The sequence below is a fragment of the Brachycentrus maculatus genome, unplaced genomic scaffold, assembly GCF_059751285.1.
Source record: "Brachycentrus maculatus isolate JH-2025_06_01 unplaced genomic scaffold, ASM5975128v1 h1tg000057l, whole genome shotgun sequence".
In the NCBI taxonomy this organism is placed as follows: domain Eukaryota; kingdom Metazoa; phylum Arthropoda; class Insecta; order Trichoptera; family Brachycentridae; genus Brachycentrus; species Brachycentrus maculatus.
Genome location: NW_028280811.1, coordinates 922,545 through 948,520, shown reverse-complemented (window position 1 = coordinate 948,520; position 25,976 = coordinate 922,545). Strand labels below are relative to the sequence as shown.

Below are 25,976 nucleotides of genomic sequence, written 5' to 3'. Positions count from 1 at the left end.
TTGAGAGCAGTCTCGAGAGTATGGTGGGGAAGCCACCCATTCCCTCAGAGACTTCTTCTATACTGCGTATATCCGCAGCCATCTCCATTATGCTTCAGTCATTTTGGAACCCTGTTTGAAAAAATTTCTAATTGAAATCTCCTCTTTTCCTTTACCCTGAAGATTAATGCTGCATCAAGACTGGATTCCTCTTAATTTAGGCGGCCTCATTGTACAAAAAAGTTATGCTGCCTGGATTACGAACCACTGCGCCATAGAAGGAAATAAAAAGGTGGATTCCCTGGCAAAGAGGCCGTCCGTGCCGGAGCTCAGAATATGTGAATGAACTTAGTATCGACGACCTTCTCGTTATTGTAAAAAAAAAAGACTTTTTCACTTATGGCAGGAATATTGGGATACCTCTGCCTATACAAAGAGTAAAAAATTATACAATATATCTTCCTCAGTATCTGAGAAGCGCTGGTTATCCCGGATAACTCTAAACAAGTTCAAGACAACATTCATCTGCAGAATGCGGATAACCCACTGCTGTTGCAGTTCTCACTTGCTTAGAATACATATCCCGGATACTTCCATGTGTAAATGTCGTCTCGAAGAGGAGGACCTAGATCACACGTTCTTTGGGTGCCCGTTAAATGAAGGCTACCCGAGCTTCTAATTCTAATTCTATACTAATATTTCAACCTTAATTACCTCATTTTTTTTAAATTAAACACTTGAATATACCACTTTAATGAGTTATATTTTTATTTACGACTAGTTTCGAAAACGACAGATGTTTTCAAAACTTGTCCTAAAAAAAATAAAACTTATTAAAATGGTATATTCAAGTGTTTAATTTTAATAAAATAATCATGTCATTCCACAAAGTGCTGAATCAGTCAAACTTGTAAATTGATTAATTGTTTAAATTTGTAAAGGTGTACGATAAATGTTAAATAACTTACTAAACAAACTAACATTACTAATAAATAATAATAGGTACTAATATCTTTAATTCAAGTGTAAAATGTGTAAATAAAAATAACTTGACACTGGCTAGAAAACACTACATGCTTGAAAAGCCATAAAAAAGTAGAAGAAGTAAGCAAAATTAAATGCCACGTGAAACTGAGAAAGTGATGTAGCCAATCAGAGCGAGCTTTCAGATACCTATTCGTTTTGACGTTTGTACAGCTGCCGTCGTTTTTGGCTGCCGTGTTCCGAGAAAGTCGTTTGAAAGTATTTTGTTGTGTTATTTTTGATAACATAAATTAAAAATGTCAGGACAATGGGAAGTTGTTGTGCGTCCTAAAAGGGAGAAGAGTTCTGCGAATGGCAAAGTTAAACCCATAATCGAGGAAAAGAAAAAAATCGAAACAATTACTAAGCCAACTAGAAAAAGTTCGTATTTTAAATAGTAATCGTACTCTATTTTGCACAAATTACTCCTTGCCAGTCGTCTGCATTCATTCATCATTTTTAAAAATTAATTTTAGCTCCACTCGAAGTTCCTGCTATATTTAATACGTCAGATGACGAGGATGAAAAGAAAGCTAAAAATGAGAAACAAGCTAAAAAATCTAACCCCAAAAAAGCCGCACAAAACCAAAAATCCATCGAGAAGAATTCTCCTGAAGTTAAAAAAGTGAAACAACCGAAAACCATCGAACAAGCGCTTTCCTTGGTAAGTTGGAACTTTGTATTTTTGTAATAATTACCATGCTTACCAGGAAAATAATGGAGCAAATATTATTCTAAATATAGATATTTTCATGTACATATTATTTTAAACTAAATGTCAGGGATAGGTGCCCAAGCTAAGCAGTTTCCATTATTTAAAATAATGTCGAATGCGGTGATTCTGTATTATTTTTTAAATTGCTGATTCAGTCATTTCTACTATTATAACTAAATAAATTGTTCAAATTGAGTATTTTTGACCTGTCGGCAATTATTTTGTTTTATTAATTTTATTTTACAGATGCTAAAGATTCAATAATCTGCTTTATAACAGTTATATATTATTTATTGTAACTGCAGTCAGTTGATAGAATTCCATTTTAAATTTTTGGGCATTGTATCCAAAATTCAACAAGATTATTGGATTAAATTCTACTTTTATTTAAATATATACACTGATATATATTGTGACGCGTTTTGTCTTATCAAGACATTATGAACAACAAAAAAAACTAGGGTTTTTTATTTGATTTTTTATAATGTTTTGATAAGAAGAAACGCGTCACAATATATATCAGTGTATATTTTTCAATAAAAGTAGAATTCAATCCAATAATCTTTTATTTTATTTTGGATACATTACCCAAAAATTTAACAGTTATAGTTAAATTAACAGTTATAGTTAAATTATCCATTAATTACAAGCGAATTAATCAGTAAAATTTTGGTTCAACAGATTGTTAATCAGAATAATTTATTACTTCTAGATTGATCCAAATGAAGTTCAAGCTGTCTGTTTGGCTAATGTCGGGGGAACAGAAGTATCTTGTCTGTTGGACGTTGCAAGGTTCCTGAACAGCAAAATAACAGTTGACCAAAACGACGAAACTTACTCCAACGCTCCGTTGGACTATCCGTATTCTGCAGTGCCTTTAAAGCTGAAGAATGAACTTCAAAAAGTCATTAATAAAGCAAGCTATAATAATGTACAACTCTTCCTTGATCTGTGCCTTTCTTCCATTGCAAATAATATGATTAAAGGTATTATGTATGTAATAATTAGAGTAGTCATTTAGTTGGTCCTTTTTCTTATTTGATGATTATATCTCATTAAAAAGTAGTCAATTATTCACCATAACAGAATCAAGCTTTATTACCAGCATTACAAATTTGTACTTTTATATCGCTTGTTAAATGCCAAAGGGCCACAATGCAAAAAAATAACAGACTCTTTATTCCAAAAATAATATCTAAATTGTCAACATTTTCATATTCGAAAAAGACATCCATGATTCTTGCGTTAGAAATGTCCATTTCTAATGCTAGAATCATAACTATTTAGTTAAAAAAAATTGCATTGCGGCCCATTGGCATTTAACCAGCGAAATGTTTATTTGGTTTTTGCAAAAAAAGTTTGATAGTGCTTTTGCAAATCAAAACAGGTCTTACAAATAAATAAATTGAATATATGTTTTTTTTAGGTTTTCCTGCAACGGGATATAAAATATTTATCCAGTTGATAGCCAATACAAATAGCAATCATTTTCTAAAATGCAATACAAAATTTTTAAGTCTTATGAGTTCTTACCAAAACCGTCCTCCGATTGGCCTATCTTTGCTCTGGGCCGTTGGACAAGGAGGCTTTAAAGATATGAAAATTGGCCTACAGGGTAAGAAATATTTATTCTTATAATGTAAGATGTAGATTTAAAAAAAGCTCTAATGGCATCTACCATCTTCAAAAAGTCAACATAAATTTTAGATATTTTTTAAAAATACACACATGAAAGCATGTGTCCTGTCCACTATATGATTATTTGTTTTTTTAGTTTGGCGTGAGCTCATGGTGCCGATGATAGACATGAAACATTATGTGAAATACGTAGTTACTTATTTGATAGACCTGTTGAAATCACACATATCAAATGCTGATAATACTAATAAATTAAGCAACGATGAAGTTATTGGGATTCTCGATTTCATGAATACAAAGAAAAAAGGAATGCCAAAAGAGCTTGAAGGGTTGTTAAATAACCAGGCTTGCGTATTGAGGGTGAGTTTAAAAAAACATCCTTCCAATGCTGTTTATGTTTTTAAGATTCTTGAGTAGTTAGTGAGCAGTACATTGTCCCATTTCAAGCAAAAGCTATTAAGGAACAAGCATAATAACTTCACAATGAAACATGTTTGGATCGTCCCTAACGTAATCTAACTTTGAGCACTAAATTGCTCGCTGTTCTAAATACTCATGTCATTTTGTATCGTATCTTAATATGTATTTCCGTTTCTAATTATATAATTTTTTCTAATTTTTAGAAGCTGTATTTTGAAAAATCGGATGCTTGGAATAATTCCGATGTTTTAGAACAATTATTACAAAGACTGCCGAGTACTTACACTGGAAGAAAACAATTAAATGATATTAAAACCAAAGAAATGGTGTTTTGTTTCATAGAAGGACTGAGGAAGAAGGAATCCAATTATAAATTGTGGAGGGATTTACAACAAACCTATGTTACACAAACCACTTTTATTTTATTATTTATTGGTATGATATTAGATAAATTATATAAATTACATAATTGTATATAGTAGATGATCTAACCAGACTTTAGAATAACCAGGTGAAAGTCTTGGGTATGAATTAATAAGTCAAATTTAATAAATAATTTATTCCCTCATCTAATTAACTAAATGTCACATTGCTTTGGTGCAGGGCTAGAGGCTACTATGACCCCCTTGCACATTACCAGCGACTGTAGCAGTCCTGTGTATCTCAAGACACAACTAAAAAAAAAAAAAAAAACTATGTCTTTACCCACATCTCTGTGGGCAGGTCTTCTATTAGTTGACATGCTACAGTCACTTTTTTCAATCTTTAGGAACCACTCCATCTTTGTAAACATTCTTCTCATTTACTCTCCTTTTCTCTCTTGTTAATTCTTCTGTTCTGAATTCTTTGATCTTTATAACATATTCATTTTGTTTTTATAATTTTAAATGTATGTTTTTTATTATGATTTTAGAAAGCAATTGGGCAACACTTTATCCCACATTACACAAGAAACAAATTTTCAATACTGTTTCCCATTTCAAAACAGTTTATGAAAGTTTGCAAAAATCTAACAAAGATGACGAAGGAGTTAAAACTACTGTCAAATCACTTCAGGTAGGATTTTTACCTCTTTCATATGAGTATAGGCTGTCAAAATCATTAGAAATTAAAGTAATCAGAACTCCAACCAATTGAAATTAAACTGTTTGTACGTAGCGTGACTATTTTATGCGAGAAGTTTAAAATATTGTCAAATACATATTAAGTGTCGCCATACAAACTATATTAGCGTTCTATTTTTTACTATTTTTTTAAATTAAAGAACCTCGAAACCTTTGTTTTAGAACCTTGTTTATAGGTAAGATAGTAGAAATGGGGAAGGTGGATGTACAAAACACATCTCAAATACCCAGACCAATAAAAAATAAATATTTATTAAATTTATTAGGTAAATTGATTATAAATTGGTAGGAACTGTGATGCCAGTTTTGAATTTGAGTGTCTAGCACACCACAGCACCTGTTAACTCTATTTCGATAGACTGTGTGCATGCATTAAAAAAAAATCTCTCCACTTAATGGCGCTTCTCCTATACAGAATACAGACCCGGTGCTGTTCTCGTTGAAATTAAATATAGTCTTCTGTTATAAGCAGGACCTTTAACAATGCTTTGTTAGGCACATCTGAATTCAAAATAATGGAGAAATGAGTCATTCAATGTTTACTTTTCTGCATGCAATATACAGGTTCTTGTTTTTGTTATAAATCTATGCTGCTTAATTTAAGGTAAGTTTTTCTTTGTCATATTCGGCAGTTTAAAAAAAACCTCCACAGTATTAAAATCATTTGAAATCTAAAAATACCTAAAAGCATAAATCTTTGCAGAACAGCATAATTCATAATGCAATTTGTTTCTTTTATAAAAACAGTTGCCATATTTGGTTCCGAATATTTAATATAATATAACTTACCATCCTTTATTTGCTCTACATATAATTCCATATACAAGTAAAAACCCTTTTTATTGTGTTATTATAACAACTTTTCAACTCAGTGTTCAATAGGTCTACTATTATATTGGGCATCGATGTTAAATAATTGAAATAAAAAGTTGTGAAATTGACCTAATTATGGTTGTGCAATTTTTATTATGGTTTCATAACATTTTGAGTGTGTCCAAATACTTGTTCACAAAATCTGGATTATCTCCAATTACAGGAGTTATTTTCATATTATTTTTTGACATCTCATCAAAGATGAAGAAGAATATGGAAGTCTGGGCATTTACGGGGCTTAAGACCGTCATAGGCTGGTTTAAGTGATCACTTTACACACGTGTAACATTCACCAATTCTACCCATTATTGACAACCACACTACTCAAATTCTTGGAAGTTCTATATATATGAACCAATTTAGAAACCTTGTTCATGAATCACTAGAAAGTGATCACTTAAACCAGCCTATGACGGTCTTAAGCCCCGTAAATGCCCAGACTTCCATATTCTTCTTCATCTTTGATGAGATGTCAAAAAATAATATGGTTTCATAATGTAATTTTTACTATTCACTTTACTTATGCATATTTCAATGTTTTTAAAAGTATTGAAGAGAACTCCTTGTTTCAATTTGTAGTCTTTCATGGGAGGTTTACATAGATAAGGTTATTTTGTAGGTGTCTGATTTTGTCAACGAAAGAAATATGGCTGTAACTTTTTAATGGCCCATTTAATATTTTGTCTTTTGTGCACCATTTTAATGCTTGACTTATCAGTGTTTGAAATTCACATATAATTTTTATTAAATGAGCGCTGGAAATTATCACCCATATAACATATGTCGCTCACTCCTTTCAAGAACGTCATAAATCAAAAATTGTCAATTTTCAGTTGTGCGTGTTTACAGAATGCCCATAAAATGTACTATATCCCAGAAAAAGAGACATATTTTTAACTTAATATTTACCCGCTACAGGGCAGAAAGTGTTGTTTTTGGATTTTGAAGAAAAGGTATTGTTTAATTATTTTTTTAAATATACTTCATATTTTTCAAATGGAGAATAAACCTTCAGGTTTTACCTAAAAAGATCTGTTGCACAGTAAAAAGTTCAATAAGTGGCTAGTAATTTATTTTTAAAACATTGTATTATATTTTTAAACTTTAAAAATGTTATTCTGAAAAATCAAGTTTTATGATTTAAGACATTCTTGAAAGGAGTGAGCGATTTACCTGCACTGCTTGTAATAAGTGTAAATGTCAGTTTTATAATATTTTATGCAAAAAAATATTTACCAATGTGAAATTCAAAATCTAAATGTGACTTCATATATATTAATTTGTATTGTGTTAAGTATCATCAGTGGTTTAGTCTATATAGGAACATGGGCAGTGGGTACCTTACCTTACCCGCATAAAATTATAAATATTATTGTTAACAATCCAACAATTTTTCCAAATTATTGTGAGATCCACTATTTCAATTATGCAAATGAACTATCAAATACAAATTGCAGCCCCTTACCAACTGCACTAACTACGACTTATTAAAAAATATTTTGTTTTTGCTTGCTTCACATATATCTAAAAATTGACTTTGTTCTAAACAAAAAATGTAACTGTGTGCTTCAAACTTCGAGGATGTCGCATTTGTGTTAGTGTGAAAATAGGAATGTTTTTAGCAGTCCAAAAATTTTATAGCTAGGTACTTTAAAAAATTGCCTCCACCATACTGACTTTTTCATACAATTGATAATGAAAAAATATGGAAAAGTGTAATAATTAAAACAAGTTTCTTTAATTCAATTGAAGAACTTCTCACTATCCATGTTTTCCTTTAGTGACAAAACACACATTTGATTTAACAAAATACAATAATGTATTATGCTGCTTTTTCTATTGCCAATCCTGATTAAAAACTCTGCACTCCACTGGATACTATAATGCTTTATCTTGTAATAGATTATTATCACTTAGGAACAATATAGGATTTAACATACTTAACACATTTCGGACGGTTATTTTACGCTTGCGGACCGCTGATGACGAAATTTGATTATTATGTACATATAGTTAAGACCTTAACAAAGAGATTGGTATATAATATTCATATAAAACATTAAAAATGTAATTCATTATTTTCTAACTTTGAAATGAGCCAGGTGCAGAAGGTACCCTTTCCGTCCTTAACCATCAATCAACTGAACGGGTAGAAATACTCTTACCATCCGAAGTGTGTTAACATATACATAAAGAATTTTTTAAGCCTCTTCGTGCTATACAAATCCGAAATAAAATAAATACAATTATTATGAACTGATACCTATTCATAATAATTGTATACATATTAACATTTCGCCTTATGTTGACCAACAATATTAATGGAGTTTGATGCCTTAATAACCGAAACTATGAGTGTTTTAAACTACATGTAAGCAAAATACGGTTTAAAAAAAATATATAAAATACTTTTTTATGTGACTAATATTAGTGATTTTTTCACTGTAATATTTATTTAATATAACCCTGGACTGGTACCTGAAGCGGAAGGCTGATCACCTTTCTTTCATGTGTTAATGATCAAAATAACACTGCGTTTATATGATGCAGTGCTCTATGCACCATAGGGTGTGGATAAGGTTTTTTTTTTTAAATATTAAGTAATTGCATTATAGCGATAACCTGATGTCGAAACCATAAGAAATAATGGTACCTACATTTTTTGCCGGCATGAGGGTAGTAGGGGGAACGGACAGTATACTGGATAGCCTTGTAGTTTTTTGGTCAATGTAGTTAGAATCCATAAACCCCAAATAAATATAGCATTTTGCGAGGGCCCAGTTCTATTTCTTGTTTTTTTTGTTGGTAAAAGTCTATCTCGTAATCGTTTATGTTAATTTGATTAAGAATGTAATTTAATGTAAGATTTTTTTCGCTTAGTTTTCAGAATAAAAATTTCTCATTGCAAATAATATTGAAAACTTCTATTTTTGTGATGTTTCACTACTTAAAATCCTTAAAACTTAAAAAATATTGCATATTTTATGCATGTTTTGTAATGCCGGTAATATTTATGTAATAAAACCAACATTAGTAGAATTAAATTTATTCACAATCATAAAATCTATATTTCGACATATTCAACTGGTTTTCAAGTTCAGTGCCATTTTATACATGAACGTGTTACGCTAAAATCGCCTTAGGCTATATGTATATAGAGGTCATTGTTACGTGCGCGTATTCGATTCCGGTCAGGTTTTAACTCGGATATCGTGGATGATGCGTGCCATGCCTAAAATCCGTTTTTGGCGTACTTTTTAGAGTGCTACATTTTGCAAATTACATAAATTTATTTGCTTTCTTCTTTCCATTCATCATGAAAAAGGTATTTTTACAAGATGGGAATGAAAATTTATGAACATGAACCCCATTTTCATTTACAAAACTCGTTTCATTCCCGAGTCGCGTCGCCGAGGTATTGACGTTTGGTAGAGTTGTGATGTGTCACGGGTGGAAAAAAGATGTTTAGAAAGTTACAACTCACAAACACGTTTCATATTCGTATTCCGATTTTGGCAGCTTTTACATTCTTCAGTCGGGCCAATTCGGACGTTTCTAAAATGGCTCTGGAGTAATTTATTCCATTCACATTACTTACCTGCTCTCATCGACGCCAACCAACACCTATGAGGTGTTCCTAGCCGTTTCGTTTTATTGTATTATTTTCAACTATTTTACGTTTACTCACTCAGTTTACTGTACTCGTGTCGCGTATGTGTGTTGATTATTTCGATTTAAATTATAGCAGTTTCTACTGTACGCGTGTTCTCATGATACAAAAATCGATGCTTAAAGTAGTCAAATAATTTTTGTAACAGTTTACCCAATTTAAATACGATTTATTAACGTTTAACATGGCCCCAAAGAACGTAAAAAGTAAAAATTCCCAATCTTCTCGAAACACGAATAATTCTTCAAACAATGCAAAGGTATGTTCATCTCAATTAATTGTGTCTGTGTAAATGTAATTTAGAATTCGAATGAATGCAAAAGAAACAAAGGTTTATATTTTTTATCAGTTTTAAAATTGCGGCGTCCTAATTGCAATGCTTACCTCAGCGCGGAGCCAATTTGATACCCGTTTTTTTTTACGAGATGATTCTAATGAGGTGGCTGTGTAAAATTCTCTGTTTTGCATTTGCATAGAGTTTTGCACGGATCTTCGTGAATTAGATATCGATTTATGTTTATAAATGATATTGCGCCGTTGATATTACACGAGTTTTGTTTTTAAAAAAATCTTCTGGCCCCTATCCACACTCAGTGGTGCATAAGGTAAGACATCAAATCCAAGCAGTGTTATCTTGATCGTTAATTATATGAATGCAAGGTGAGTCATGCGCTTTACTTAACAGTGAAGGGTAACATTAAAAATATTAAAGTGAAAAGTCACCTACATATATTTTGACCCGCCCCTGGGAATCGAACCCGGTACCATGCGCTATTATTGGTTTTTTATCTAAATACATTATGTTCTCTATTATTGTTTTTTCTAAACAATTTAAGAATTATAAAACGTAAATTTATTCTATCTGGCATGAGGTATTAAGCTTTGGGTGGGAAAAATTGAGACCTGTCAATTTTTTTACATTTGTAAATTTGTGCTGTAGCCGAGAAACCACAATAAAATTGAGGATTTTATGGACGAGTGATGAAGAAAATAAAATACACATCTATAGTCTTTTGTACCTAAAGCGGAGGGCTGATCACCTTTCCTTTGTGTATTAACGATCAAGTAACACTCCGTTTATATGATGCAGTGCCATATGCACTCGGGTGCGGATGAGGGTTTTTAAGAAGATAGTGTTTTTTAAGAATTGATTCATTAATGGACTGCCTAATTAATTAGTTGGAGATCCCAGGTCTTTTACTGATAAAAGAAAATAGTTATTTTAAAATTAATGAATATACAAACTAGCACTGAAGCGCGAAACTGATCATATGTACTACCTCTATCTAATCTACATTCAGTGTAGTAGCACTGTAGTGTGCTGAGAAAGAATCACTACTTGGGCAGTGTTAACACACTAAGGACGGGTGTTTTTTTTTATGGATTTGATAATTGTGCACATTTAGTATAGATCTTAACAATGAGATTGGTACACAATATTCATATAAAAACATTAAATAATTCCTTCTTTACCAACTTTGAAAGGTATTTCTACTTATGCTTAACCGCTTCACACTCGCAATTATCTTTCACGTTAGATCCGCACGCTCACCTGTGGGCGCGTTCACTTGGCGTTATGTACGCGCTTGATCACATTTGATATCTTCACACAAAAAAAATGTTGTTTCAAAATTATGAGTACATAATTAAAATGCAATTTAAAAAAAAATATTATTTTGGACCAATTTCTTAAAAAAAAACTAGTGTGAAGTGGTTAAGGACGGTAAGGGTATTTTTACCTTCAGCGCCGGCCTCATTTCAAAGTAAGAAAATAAGGAATTACATATTCAATGGGTTTATATGAATATAATGTACCAATCTCTTTGTTAAGGTCTTAGCTATATGTACAAAATAATCAAATCCCGTCGCCAGCGGTCCGCAGGCTTAAAAATAACACCCGTCCGAAATGTGTTAATATAATTCCTAACTTTGTTATTTTATATCTGATGTAATAATAACTTAATTATTATCAATAAGTGTTGAGGAAAAAGTTTATACAAATTCACAGGTGAATCATCCTTGTTTATGTCAATATGACACTTTTTATATAAAATAATCAATGAATGTTGAACAGTGATACAAATCACATCTGATAAGTTAGTTTACCTTTAAGGGCTATTCGCAAACACAGAATTCATTACATTCACGTGTCTGTATACGCCCAATTTTTTTAAAGAATGTGTATTGGTTTTTTTTATCGCATATAAATAAATGAAAAGTTATTTTTATAATTTTTTTTTACTCTTTACCTATCAATAACTCTTTTCCTTTCAAAATCATATAATTATTTTGAAGAAAAACTTATTTTTTCAATGCAAAAACGGTGTTTTAAGAAAAAAATCAATTACGTAAAATGTTACCTGGATTTAGAGAAAATTAAGTTGCGACTCAACGAATACTGGGCCTTAATGGTTGGACTACATTTTAACTAATTATGTCAACAAATTTCTTTAACCTCTTTACATAATTATAGTGTTTTTTTTTCTCCTTTGAATGGATAATAAAGAATAGTAAATTGCATTAGTTCATTGATTAAGTGGTATCTTGATTCTAAATTACACCACAAGATAACAAAAATCACAAATTTGAATGATTTATAATCAATTAAATGCTATATTTGGCAAATACTCACATTACATAATGTATATACCATACGAACCTAATATAATGAATCTTATATGAAAAGAATGCAAAGGCGGAGATAAGCATTATCGATAAAATTAAGAAAGGTGTGTTGAGATGGTTTGGACATGTGGAACGAATGAGTGAGGTAAAGCAAATTTATGAGGCGAATGTAGTTGGAAAAAGAAGCAGAGGACTGAAGAAAATTTGGCACGGTCAGGTATGTGAAATGCTCGAAAGCGGCCAGAGTATGTATGAGGAGAAGAATGTCTGCAAAGACAGGGTGTTATGGCTTTCTATTCTCTCTGCCTAACCCTGCGGAGAGCTGCGTGATGGTTAGTTAGTTAGTTGGACATTGTGTGAATCCAGCTGGAATCGATTCTGGGACCTTGTACAAAATCTTGACTACAGTGCCCTAGAGACAGACAAATACATGGATTTGCGCGTTACATATTTATTTTTATTGTCACTTATGACCATGCTGTAATATTGGTTTAACTGGTGTAAAAGCACCTGTGCATATTATTGGCAGAGTATCCCGCTAGTGAATTATACTCGAGTGGTGTTTGCCTCTTTATATCAAATAACACAACAAGTCTGTGCTTCCCAAACTGGTAACGTCTGAGACATTACTATCTATTTATTTCATGAATGTTTTTCGCAGGTACTTTGTTACACATTTTACAAACTTTATAAAATAAAACAACTTTGTTTTCAACCACTTTTTTATTGGTACATTTTTACAACCGGTTTCGACACAAACCTTTCATCATCACGGTTAAACATGCACTAATTCTAATACATTGAAATATTCATCGTTACAGTCTGTTCACAGTTATTTACCTCTAGTTTTTTTTTAATTATTTATTTGGCAGTATAAATAATTAAAAATACAAAAATAAAAACTGGAGGTAAAATAACTTAACATTTTTTTAAATTATTTAAATGGCAGTATAAATAATAAAAATAATTTAAAAAAAACTACAGGTAAAATAACTGTGAACAGACTGTAGGTGAGTAGGCAGGTTTTAGGAATGGGTAATTATCAATAATAATAAGTTACGTTCACTCACCTAACTATGGATATTTAAATGTTTTAGAATTAGTACATGTTTAACCCTGATATTGACTACTAGGTTCTTGTCGAAACCGGTTGGAGAAAAAATGTACAGTTAAAAAAGTGGTTAAAAATAAATATGTTTTATTTTATAAATCTATCATTAGAATCATAGCTGTCCATCAAACCTCATCCCTTAGCTTTTCCCTCTACTCCCTTTTTCCTTTGCCTTCCTTATTATCATCAATTTTTGTAATTTCATAAATATTTAATACAATATAAACTGGTTGCTTAATCAATACAGTAGTAATTTGCAATTTATGTTTTTTTTTCAAATGTTGGAGCACTATCTACCCTCTGATTGCAAACAGCTATATTAGGTATCAAATGTTTTGACCGAAATCACTAGTCTGTTTTTGGTTGGTACGAAGATATTGCTATTTAGCAAGTAGCCCGCCTATGTACAAATTTCTTTTCTGTACATGAAGTTTAAATAAATAAATAAATAATACCCGTAATGTAGATTACTTACTTTTTCCCTTTTATATATTATAGTGTGTACATTTAGTCAAAGTCAAGAATGGCCCAATGATTTAATTATGGAACTCAATACTATTAAAATGAGACAAAAAAACTTATAACTTAAAGTATGTAGAATATCTGCCTCCGTGGTGTAATGGTTGGCTACCGTGCTGGAGGTCCCGGGTTCGATTCCCAGGGGGGGGTGAAAATAAATATTAGTGGTTTTTTTACACTCTGATATTTATTTAATATTACCCTGGACTGGTCCCTGTAGCGCAGGAGTGATCACCTTGCCTTTATGTAAGAAACAATCAAGATAACACTGTGTCGATATGATGCAATGCAAGAAAAACAGTAAATTTTGGAAATAAATTTGTATTAATAACAGTTTGTGAATCTTTGGTTTGTAAATAAATTGTCTGTCTCAATGAACAAAAATCTTATCTTATGGGCGTATCAATCAATTTTAATTTTACCTCCAATTTGAGTTTGTGGTATTTTTGACCAGTTAATAAAAAATCTAAATAATTCAATTATTTCTTTAACATTAGCTGTGTGCAACTTGCACAAGTTAGTACTGGTATGTGACCCCGAGTGACTTAATCATTGCTCCTATTTTCATTTTCCTACCTTGTATTCCTCCTCCATTTCTTTCCCACATAGCAGCAGTGATTTTTTACCCTGAGCTTATCATCTGCGTTCCATCAAATGTATTCCACTCCTAAATTTGAGAATCTGATGTGCAGGGCTGATCACCTTGCCTTCATGTAATTAGCAATCAATTTAAAATCATGACCATTTGATCCAGTGCCTTATGCACCATCTAACTGCGGATAAGGATTCAAGAAGATGCTTACATGCAGAATAACATTCCGTTCATATTTTTTAGGTATTACAGAAATGCTAGTAATATTTGCCAGGATTTGAATCTTGGACCTCATGGATGGTTGCCAAATATGCCAACTACTGCGCTATGGAGATAGACAATTTTAAATTCTAATTAAATGCAATTAAAACAATAAGTTGAATATGTTATATTTTTTATTTAATTTAAATTAATTATTGTAATAAGTATAGGAAATAGGATAATGATGAGTACTTTTTTGTTTTGGTTTTAACAAAATATTTTTCATATATTTCTGTTCTTTATGCGATAGATTATTTATATTTTATGTTGATAAAATAAATTTCTTTGATTCTGACCTGTAACCAAATGACAAAGTAGGATATTAAATGTTGTATTGTACTTAAGAACTACACAATATAATTTTGGTGTCTCAGACACCATATTTATATTTTCTTTATATCATAATGGATTATTTAGTTTTATTTAGATTGATTCAGTAAACTGATTTTTTTCTTCAAATGGAACACTGTCACGGATGAAAACATTGTCTGTGACCATTTAATTTGTCATAATTTAACGCAAGTTGGTCGGAACCTCCATACATATTTATGTGCATATTATGCTGATATTTGCATAGGAATTAATCTAAATCATAAATTTTTTTGTTATTCATTGACGTAATATGAAAGTTTAGCAGTGGATGTAATCTTTAAATAAAAATGTCTTATCATTTAAACAGTAGCGAAGCAGTTTCAATGATAAAACAAAATTTTATTATTTTGTTTTTAATATAAAATTTGACATTGTATGCTTATGCCAAACAAATGGTTTATTCAACTTACGTATCATTTATTGAAGCTTTTATCTCGAAGACCAGCAACTGTTTTACACTTTTTTAATTGATACTAATGAAAAATTATATTCACCTGCAGTAATAAAGTGGCGATATTATTACAAGGCATTGTAATATCGGTATATATGTGATGATAAAATTTAATCTGAATACTAAAGAAATATAATAGGTATATGGTATATCTTTTTTGGGTTGAGAGGTCATAAAAATAAGATATCAGCTGTTAACCCCTAAATGGTCTCAGCTATCACATTTAAACATTTTTTTTCAATCAGTTTTGTTTTCATTGAAATATGAAAGATGACTTTACAATACCAAACGATTCCAACAGAACTTTAAATATTTGGGAACTAAGTACTTCAACAACCTTCCTACAGATATAAAGAAAATTTAAGACATTAAAATTCTCAAAAGTATATTAAATTAATTTAATATATGGTTTTTTAAACAAATTAAAATGTGTTCTCTCAGACGAATGTGCAGCAAAAAGTTGTATGATAGATGTTGGAATGATGATATAAGGAAAGAATCCAAGGCTGAGAAAAGCATCATCGATAAAATTAAGAAAGGCATGCAGAGATTGTTTGGGCATGTGAATCGAATGAGTTAAGAAATAATAGAAAAACAAATTTAGAGGCTAATGTGGTAGGTAATATAGGCAGAGAAAGACCGAGGAAAACTTGGCATGATCAATCATTTCAAATACTTGAAAGTGTTTAGGTCAGGAGTCGGAATAATCGGCAGGTGTGCATGAAGAGATGCATAAATGTGGTAGAGAGTTTGCAGATTGATGTAGCGTGTATCTGCACTAGCCAAATTCCATGTTCATCGGGCCCTCGGGAATGGATTCATTAATTAATACACTAATAATAACATTAATAATAGTTTGGTTGTACGCCGCTTACTCATGTTTAGAAATTACACCATCGATTTAAGAACAATAATTATGTTATTCTCAATATTATTCATATTTAAAGCATTTACTTTGTGGTTAGTCATTTTTACTAATGAATTTTTTTACAAAAATGTTAGTAATATTAGTATATAACCACTCACCGTTTTTTTTCCTGTCCATATGCAAAAGATATTGTCTACATATCTTTTCCATAAAAATATGTTTTTAATTAATTGATTATTAGATTTAAATGTATTGTTTTCAATGCTATCTAAAAATATATACGGTATACGGAATATACTGAGTGGTTATATATTAATATTATTAACATTTTTGTAAAAAAATAAATAAGTAATAATTATGTACATACTCGTTTTGTCATACAATTAATTGAAAATTGATTTCCAGAACATGTCAAAGAAAACGGCTAAGTCGAGGAGCATATTTTGGATACTAGCTTCAGTTGGCATGGTACCACTTATACTTGGACTACTCTTAGCCTATGACGTACAAACTTCGGGATCTTTTGAAAGTAAGTCACATCATATAAAACGTTTGCAAACACACTTTGAATCCGTGCATACAAGTACTTCTGCTTCATGAACTAGAAAGAAATTTCAAATCCAAAAATATCAATCATCAACTCTATATTGTGTGTATACTGGCAAAATACGTTAACTCTAAAATTACTGTTTTAATAAGCCCTGTTATTTAAAGCTTTTAGCCTGAATAAAATACCCGCTGTTAAACTCAAAGTTGAATTTACTTTTAAAACCACATTAACATGACATTTCAAACTGTTTAATGTATTTTGCCAGTTTATAGAATGTTGAAAACCTTATAATATGCATCATTAAGTCAGTATGCATATTTTCAAGTTAACGTTTTTTGCCAGTACACCCACGATATGTTGTTTTACTAAAGAATAGTTTAAGAATGAGAACATAAGTGGATGAGGAGAACACCATTTTAAATGAAATTGGCAGTTCTGGTGAACATTTGATGGTCTAATAAACCTCGATGACATTTCATCAATCTATTTCCTGGGATATTGAAAAAAATGTAACTTATTCAAGGATACAAATTTGGTCCAACAGTATACCAAATATAAACAGACCAACTGCAACCGCTTGGTCCTCGGAGCAATGAAAACTTGAGACATCTTAGCTGTCTTATCCCCAAACGAGCCTTTATTATCTACGGCTACAGCCATCTTGTCCATAAATATGTTTAAAATATTTATATTGAATATTTATGCCCCATCCAGAAACATGAGAAACCGTCATATATTTTATTGTAATAACAGCCTGAAAGTGTTTATATCCAAAACTCCTATACACTGAATGCAAAACCTCGGCAATGACATTTTGTGGACCATATCGATTTCTGGAATATGTCACTTCCTAACGATAAAGCAACAATAATTACATATTACAGGCTAATGCATAATTCTTTGTTTTTTATATGTTCATCCTTGTTTAGATAAGTACTTTTTGAACCAATAATATACTTAAAAAGAGAAAACATATTATTTTATCATAAAGTATACAACATATATAGTTTATGGTATGGAAGTTCAATTGTATCTTTCTGTGTGGTATATTTTGTAAAAGAATGCTAAATGGTTATTAATTTATCACAGAGAGCAGAACCGGGCAAGTCCTGGACAGTGTTGGCGCTCTGGAAATATGCCAAGTGGCTTGGTCACGGAGCTTGACCGCTTCGGCCAAGGGCTACATGTGGATGGAGAAGAACACCCCCTACTACTACTCGGCCACCGTGGAGTTCTGCAAGCCGTACGCAGAGCTGGCCAAGGACCTGGCGCTCATCGTGGGCAACCAGGTCGCGCAGCTGTACGGAAACGCGAGGGACTACGCGGTGGACAAGTGGCCGGCGGTGCACGCCACCATTGACCAATATGTGCCGGGTTTTTTAGGCGCGGTCCAGAGCTATTCTGTGACAGCTTGGAATGCTGTCAAAGGCTTTTCCTGTCAGTGTTTCGAATTCACCTCAACGTTTCTGATGACCAAAGTTTTCGTGTAAGTTATTTTTATTTATTATTTATTTGAACTTCATGTACATTCTAGTGGAACGGAAGGTCTGCTGATGACAGTCAACAGTCCGCCTTCTCCTGAGGAGTTTTACGTGGTTTCCTCCCAGCAATGAGCAAATGCTGAGAAGTTTCTATTTGACCCACACTAGATTATCCCTCCTGTTCCCAACACAGATTCAAATAAAAATATATATAATTAGCTAGAAGAAACTAAAATCCACTAAATGATCTATAAACCTTGTACATAATAAGCAAGGTAAATAATAAATGCAATTCCCATCTAAAAATAATAAAAAAAACTTCATGCACAGAAAATAAATAAGTACATTGGCGGGCTTATTGCTAAAAAGCAATATCTTCCAACCAGCCAAAAACAGACTAGTGATATTGATCAAAATGTTTGATAACATATATAGCTGTTTGAAATCAGAGGGTAGATAGTACTTGAACATTTCTTTAAAATATGTAAATTGCAAATTACTGCTGTATTGTATTAAATATTTATGATATAAATTACAAATTGATGATAGTAAGGAAGGCAAAGGAAAAAGTTATTACTGCCATTTAAAAAAATACTGCTGTCATTTGGACCCGTATGATTGTTAGCTCTTCATATTATTAATTATTTAAGTGCATTATCAATCACTATATGTTAGATCAATGCTGTCATAAATCAACGCATTCATTACACGTTACGTGGTAATTGGTTAATTTTATGGTAAAGGTTTTGACAGGATCTCAGAAAATACTAAGATTTGAATCCTGAAGCTGCCATTTTTTTAAAGCATGTGTTGATCCAATGATAATTGGATGTGAGTGTGTGATTTGTCTTATTTTTTCCTTCAGCCACTAGTACAATCAACAGTATCTAACTACAACAGTATGCATATTGAACTATGGGTGCCCTGGCCATTGCTGTTATTCTCCATTGCTCCGTCATTTCATCATCTATATCCTATCAAATATAGTCCACTCCTAATTCTGAAATTTTAGAGTAAACTAATTACCTTCCCTTTGCATAATTAAAAATTAATGTCATGTCTGATCCCTTATGCATCATTAAGTGCGGATAGCAATCAGAAGTAGAAAATCTTCTTCGTTTTGAATGTATCAAATATGAAATAACCATTGTGATGAAAAAAAGTTTTTATTATTATCAACCACTGACGTGAATATGATTGGATTTTAGGGACAACTGGGCTCCTGAGATCCTGCAAGCTAAGACTCTTCAGGCACTGAACTCCACGCAACTGTATGCCGCAGAATATTACAGCTGGTTCCATAAACAAGTTGATCACTATTCTAAGATACAATGAATCATTCCGTAGAATAGCCGACATTTTAGTTGTAAAATCCTAAGTACACATAAATCAGAAGAGAAGAATAAGACACATAGCTATTATGACAAAATTTCGGTGTTATTTAATGTCAGATTTTAATAACGAATTTGAATCTTTATTTTTTACGATGCATTTAATTTTCATTCCTTTAATATTTCTTAATTGTTTGATCGAGGAACGGCATGTCTTGTAGAATTATGTAGAAGTGTGCTAGAGTCAGGTTCGGTTCCACATTCCATAGTCTTGCTGGATAACCTTAGAAAGTAAGAGAGAATTTATATTTACAACCCATTTTTTATGCTTATATATTTCCTACACTTTTCATCGGAAACATGAAATTATATTTTTTAATATCTGGTGTATGTATATTTTAAAATCAATAATTTATGTTTTTCTTTTCATATCTTTTTTTGTTATTGTTGTAATAATTCATAATGGAATAAAAACAATGTTTTTATAAATACTGGTCTTAATTATTTATTGCAAAATTGCTTAATTTTATGTGGATGTTTTTAGAAATATTTTGGGACTTGTTATTTTTTACATAATATTTTCATAGGTCGTAGCCACCCATTAACCTTTTAAACGCGTTAACTTTGTTCCTAAGAGACGCCCGTGCGCGGCGGTATTTCGCCGTTTTTTAAATGATTACTTTTATCATGTATTTAGTTATGAAACGATTTATTTTCCTAAACCAAAACGTTCAATGGGATTCATTGTGCCTTTTTGGTACTCTATAAATATATCGTAATATAAACAAATTAGATCGTAACATAAATAAATCAAAGCACGCATCGTGTGTCACTCTTACCCACTGGCGATGCGTAGCGTCGAGAGTGAGACAGGTATAGGGCATGATTATGGCGCGGACTAATTACCGACCGCAAGAAAAATCAGGGATCTGTTGTTTTATTTATCCTTGTGATGTTAAAAATTATTAGTCAGATATTTCAACAGATGTCATAAGGCCGAGGATTGACGTATAATTTTATCCAAAGTTCCACACCATGAAAAAATCCCTCCAAGTTGAACTGAGGTTCGAAACTTGGAGCAAAGTGAAAACACAAACGCTTATGTCAGCCGCGTATGGGGCATGTCTTGTTAAAACACATACGGTTATGCGAGCCGCGTGGATCCGGTTAAAAATAGGAATCAAGTTGTGGTAGAATAGACTTTGACCCACAAAATTGAGATTCATAACCAAAAAAATATAAGGGATTTAATTTTTTAAATTTTATAAAGCATTTTTTTCAATGAAAAAACATTACATATATTTTTAAACCATATATAGTTCAATTTAATTTAATGTAAGGGTTGTGTTGGTTAAGTAAATTTTTTATCAGTGATTAGTTTCACATTGAAACTGGAGATATATTAGGGGTTTAAGTTTGTTTTACCTTGTTAGTTATTGTAAAATGTAGATACATATGTATAATTGGTTAAAATTTTTATTTTCACACTATGATCGTGATTAAAAAGGGAAAGGAATAAATTAGGGTCGCATATAAAGTTTTTGATATTAAAAAAATGTGGAATGTAGGTTTGATATAAATATCTTCTTCTTTAGTTAGGACTGTGTCCTGTTATTCTCGGAGTCCATTCCTGGGAGGTGAAAGACCAGCTGTCTTTTCATCATTTAGGTGGTCTTCCTGAGGATCTGTTACCTCGTTATGCTGCTGTCTGCTGCTATCCTCACCACTCAATCCGAACTTGCTCTTATAAATCGCTCACTCCTTTCAACAACGTCGTATATCAAAAATCTTCAATTTTCAGTTGTGCATGTTTTCGGAATGCCCAGAAAATGTACTATATCCCAGCAAAAGCGGCATATGTTTAACTTAATATTTACCCGCTACAGGGCAGAAAGTGTTGTTTTTGCATTTTGAAGAAAAGGTATTGTTTAGTTATTTTTTTTAAATAAACTAAATATTTATCAAATGGAGAAAACCCTTAGGTTTTACCTAAAAAGATCTGTTGCACAGTAAAAAGTTCAATAAGTGGCTTGATATTTATTTTTAATACATTGCATTTTTAAACTTTAAAAACGATATCCTGAAAAATCAAGTTTTTTGATATTTGACGTTGTTGAAAGGAGTGAGCGAAATGTGGTTAGCAAAATTAAGGAAAAAATATATGTACATCATACAAAATACATGTTGCTTTTTAATAGATATTTTATTTAGTAAAGAACAAGGTCTTAGTATTTTCTAGAATAGTTGTACACAGTTTATCTGGGTTCTCATTTCTTGCTCCAGCTAACACTTCCAGCACTTGGCTGAAAAGATAAAAGGATACAAATTAGCATAAACTAGTCATTCAATTTTTAAAGTAAATTGAAATACAGTGGAACCTCTCATAATGAGTAATTCGCAAAAAAAAGTGAAATAGTTGCTTCCTTAACAAGCGATATTTCGCAAAGCGAGTTACAGAGAAAGGGCATGTTCCCTTTTCACAATATTATAAGCTGGGTTCTGTAATGTATCGAAAAATACAGGTACTCACACAATATTGACTGGTTCATTTCTTCCTTTGACCATAGACCCCGCAGAAAATTTCTCCTTTTTCACTGAGGGATATTGAGTTTTTATAAATTTAGCTCCAGCATGTGTAGGTCTTATTTCACACCACGGGCAATCTGTTTCCACTAGAATTTTTTCAGCTGGTATTTTAGAAACAACTTCCAGGTTACCAGTTGTTTTTAAAGAACTGCAATAGGTGAACATATGATTCAATAACCTAATTATATTATATAAATTACTGATTGAATTGTAGACATAAATAATCAATAAATATAAAATATACTTTAGATTATTATCTTACAATGACTTGATTGGGAGTTGAACTTGTTATAAATGAACTTAGTAATGAATATTTCAGTGACAAACATGATGAAAGATGAGGTATTACATATTTTTGAAACCATGATTGAAAGCAAAAATCTACGTAATCGAAGGGCATGTATGACTAGATTTATGGATGTAAAGGAGGCGAGGAGTGTGTGTCAGGACAGAAGAGTGTGGCGCTCCATCCTCTATGCCTACCCCTGAGGAGAAATGGCATGATAGTAGTAGTAGTAATAATTAGCAGTGGACTTAAATTCTCGCCGAGTTAGTTTTTGGAAAATATTCCTGAGGATTGTTTTAATTTTATTTTTTAAATCAATACTTAATATTTTGTTTTTTTTTTATTCTTATCACAGTCAATTAATGCGAACCTATGTGATAAAACGATTAACGGTTTTAATAATCAGGCTGTGGTTTCCTGGTTAGTGTCACAAAACGACTTAATGAGTCAGTCTTTTAGTTTGATTCTCATTCTCAAACACAAGCCATTAAAATATTTGTGTATATCATGAAAACATAAATATTTCTTATTTTATAAAAATCCTCATCCATCAGTGTTGCCAAAACAGCCAGATATTTTTGAATTACAAAGTTTGAAATTTCACATTTCTTAGGTTTAAGAAGAAAAACAAAAACACATTTGTAGCTCACCATCCATTAATACCGATATAAAATCCCATTTCTATAGCCCTCTGCATATTTTCTTCGGAGCCATCAAATGAATGAACCACTCCACCTTTCAACTTCTCCTGATTTGCTGTTAATATTTCAAAGAAATCGTCCCACGCGGCTCGACAGTGTAAGAAGAGAGGCAAGTTTAACGATTCGCACAGTTGTAATTGGTAGGTGAAATATCTGATAAACATAAAAATAAATAAGACCTTTTATATTTTCATAGAAAAACATTAGGGTAAGTGATTGGACTTCATTATCTACAGGCAAGAGCTGGTTAGCAACCTGTCCCAGTCATTTCATGACATTAAACTATATCATTTATTCTAACTCATCTGGATCCAATAATGCAGGGCACTTCATCAAAGTAATATAATGTTGACTCGATCATCCATCTCATGAAGGCAAGCCAGTCAGTTATGTGCTTCAAAAAGCAAGTACAACATTATTGTGTTGCCATTATAGTGTCGGGTTGTGGTCCCGTGGTTAGTGTCGCGGACTCTTAAGTCAGAGTTTCTCGGTTTGAACCCACTCCCACAATTTGATACCTATTTCTAATAATGAGCCGCTTGGGCTCACAGAAATAGTATGAAATGGAAATATTTGTGTAAATAAAAAAAAAACACAAATATGTCTCTTTTAATATTAAAAAAAAAAAATCAAATAAATATTTTGAATATCGGAGTAAAAAATCAATAATATTTATTTTAAATCCTTTAGGAATCGAAACTTGGAATCTCATGCACTATGGCCAAAGTTGCTTATCCTGGACTACTATTAGATGTTGGTTCACATTGAATTTTTGTAAAAATGCAGATGAAAAATAAATTAATCTAAATTAAAAAATTGAAAATGAATTCAAAAATACTGTTGAAGTTATTGTAACTATTCAAAGGTCTTACTTTTTTTGTACTTCTTTTGGACAAAAATGAAGCCTGTCGTAATCCAAGCCACACTCTCCTATAGCCACTATCTTGTCACCCCCTTTGATAGCTAAATCCTTCAAATCACTTAAGTATTTTTCGGGGTTTTCTTCAAATTCATTACATCTAGTAGGGTGGCAACCAACAGTAGTGTACAATCTGTCTGAAAACAACACTTTATATTTTAAAAAAAATTGATACAGTTGCCTGCGTATTTTGTCCCCTGATATTGACGACTGGTATATTTTTATTGAACTACTGTAGTATGTACCCAACATAATAAAAACATTATTGATACATCAACCAAGCTTTGTAATCAAACTAATCCATTCAAGATATACACAACGTACGGTGGTAGAACCACATTTCTATGGTTTATCCTTTTTTGTCACCTTCCTTGAGGGTCCAGGGTTCACATTATCCATTCAACATTGTAATTATTTAACAACTAATTAAAGTAATGTACTTCAATGTTTGCTCCTCGAAATGGTTATTTATTCAGGCAACAAGAAGACTCTAGCCACACTAATTAATTTATATAACTCTAGCCGTGCGAGTGTGTGAAACTCTATGTTTACATTCCAAGTCATATCAGTTTATAGTCATACAGCCGGAAGGACATTACAGAATTTGAAATACACACTCCCACAAAAATAAATAGCTCTATTGGGAATAAGTTATCAACTAATTGTGTTTTAATAAAGATATCTCTGACAAATAAAATAAATTTTTCGCAAACCATCGATTTTAGACAACTTTAAGGCCGCTTCACAGTCTGTCAGACTGCCTCCCGTTATTATCATCTTCTCCATTCCTCCATCCCAACATCTCTTCATCACTAGTTCTAAATCAGGTTCGTGTTTCTTAGATCCGTGATATATACCATTGTACATATCGTCGGTTATGTTTGCACCTATATCTTAAAGTCAAAAATAAAAGCAAATTAGCCATATGTGGTTTACTTTACGTGTAGTTTTTCTTTATTAATAATATATTTATTTCAGAATCCTTTTAGGACTAACCTATAAATTTCCAAGCTTTCGACATGTTATGAAGTACTCTGGAGCTCATATACAGAAAAATCCACAACGCAACGAATTGATAAACTTATATTTGATTGTTTGATTCAATTGAAAACTTCAAATCATATCCCAAAGATTATATACTAGTACTAGTATGTCGTATCCTTAGCTTGGCTGAAAATGTCATTTCGAAACGTCAGAAAAACGTGAAAATTTATACTTTTTTTATGGCTTTTCACCCTTCAATATTGTCTAGCCAGTGTCAAGTTATTTTTTTTTATTTTAAATATTTGAAAAGTTGAACCCATGTATAATACCACTTAAAGAATTTAAATAAAAAATAAATTGAATAAAAAAACTCTACTCTAGAACACTCTTGAAGGGTGAAAGCAATAAAAAGAAAGTGTAGAAAATATTAGTATTCCTAATATGGAGGTTAGTTTTATTAGTAATGTGATATTTATTTGTGGGTTATTTTACATAAATTGTATACCTTTACATTTGTATACAAGATTTTTAAAAATATTTGTGGATAATGGAATATTGATACTGGAAAGAAAAATTTGATAAGGAATTCGGGTAGCTATCATTTAACGGGCATTCAAAGAACGTGAGATCCAAATCTTCCACTTCAAGACGACACTCACATATGGCAGTATTCCAGATATGTATTTTAAACAAGTGAAAACCAGAGGAGCAGTGATTTATCCGCATCTGCAGATTATTGTCGTTTCAAAATTGTTCAGAGTTATATACTAGAGAACCGGGGTTTTCCAGATATTGAAGGAGATATTTCAAATAAAAAATTATTTTTATCCCAATATTCCCGCCATCTACGATAAAGTACTTTTTTGCAATAACGAGAAAGTCATCAATACTTAGTTC

At 31.7% G+C, this 25,976-nt stretch overlaps 2 protein-coding genes across 2 annotated transcripts; one reads left to right on the top strand and one right to left on the bottom strand.

The window, feature by feature from the left end:
• Positions 1-1,170: 1,170 nt before the first annotated feature.
• Positions 1,171-20,090, top strand: Tmem214 (Transmembrane protein 214). The gene is made up of 10 exons (XM_088278410.1): positions 1,171-1,383; positions 1,479-1,666; positions 2,430-2,703; positions 3,144-3,332; positions 3,492-3,715; positions 3,979-4,210; positions 4,689-4,831; positions 16,647-16,770; positions 17,881-18,277; positions 19,481-20,090. Exons 1-10 carry the CDS (start codon positions 1,260-1,262, stop codon positions 19,605-19,607), a joined length of 2,022 nt encoding a protein of 673 aa, XP_088134536.1. The 5' UTR covers positions 1,171-1,259; the 3' UTR covers positions 19,608-20,090.
• A 1,697-nt stretch (positions 20,091-21,787) lies between these two features.
• LOC148311748 (deoxyribonuclease TATDN1) lies at positions 21,788-25,301 on the bottom strand. The gene is made up of 6 exons (XM_088278436.1): positions 25,092-25,301; positions 24,809-24,988; positions 24,049-24,232; positions 23,126-23,329; positions 22,134-22,337; positions 21,788-21,906 (listed from the first exon to the last, which is right to left on the bottom strand). The coding sequence occupies exons 1-6, from the start codon at positions 25,138-25,140 to the stop codon at positions 21,807-21,809; spliced, it is 921 nt and encodes a 306-aa protein (XP_088134562.1). The 5' UTR covers positions 25,141-25,301; the 3' UTR covers positions 21,788-21,806.
• Positions 25,302-25,976: the final 675 nt, after the last annotated feature.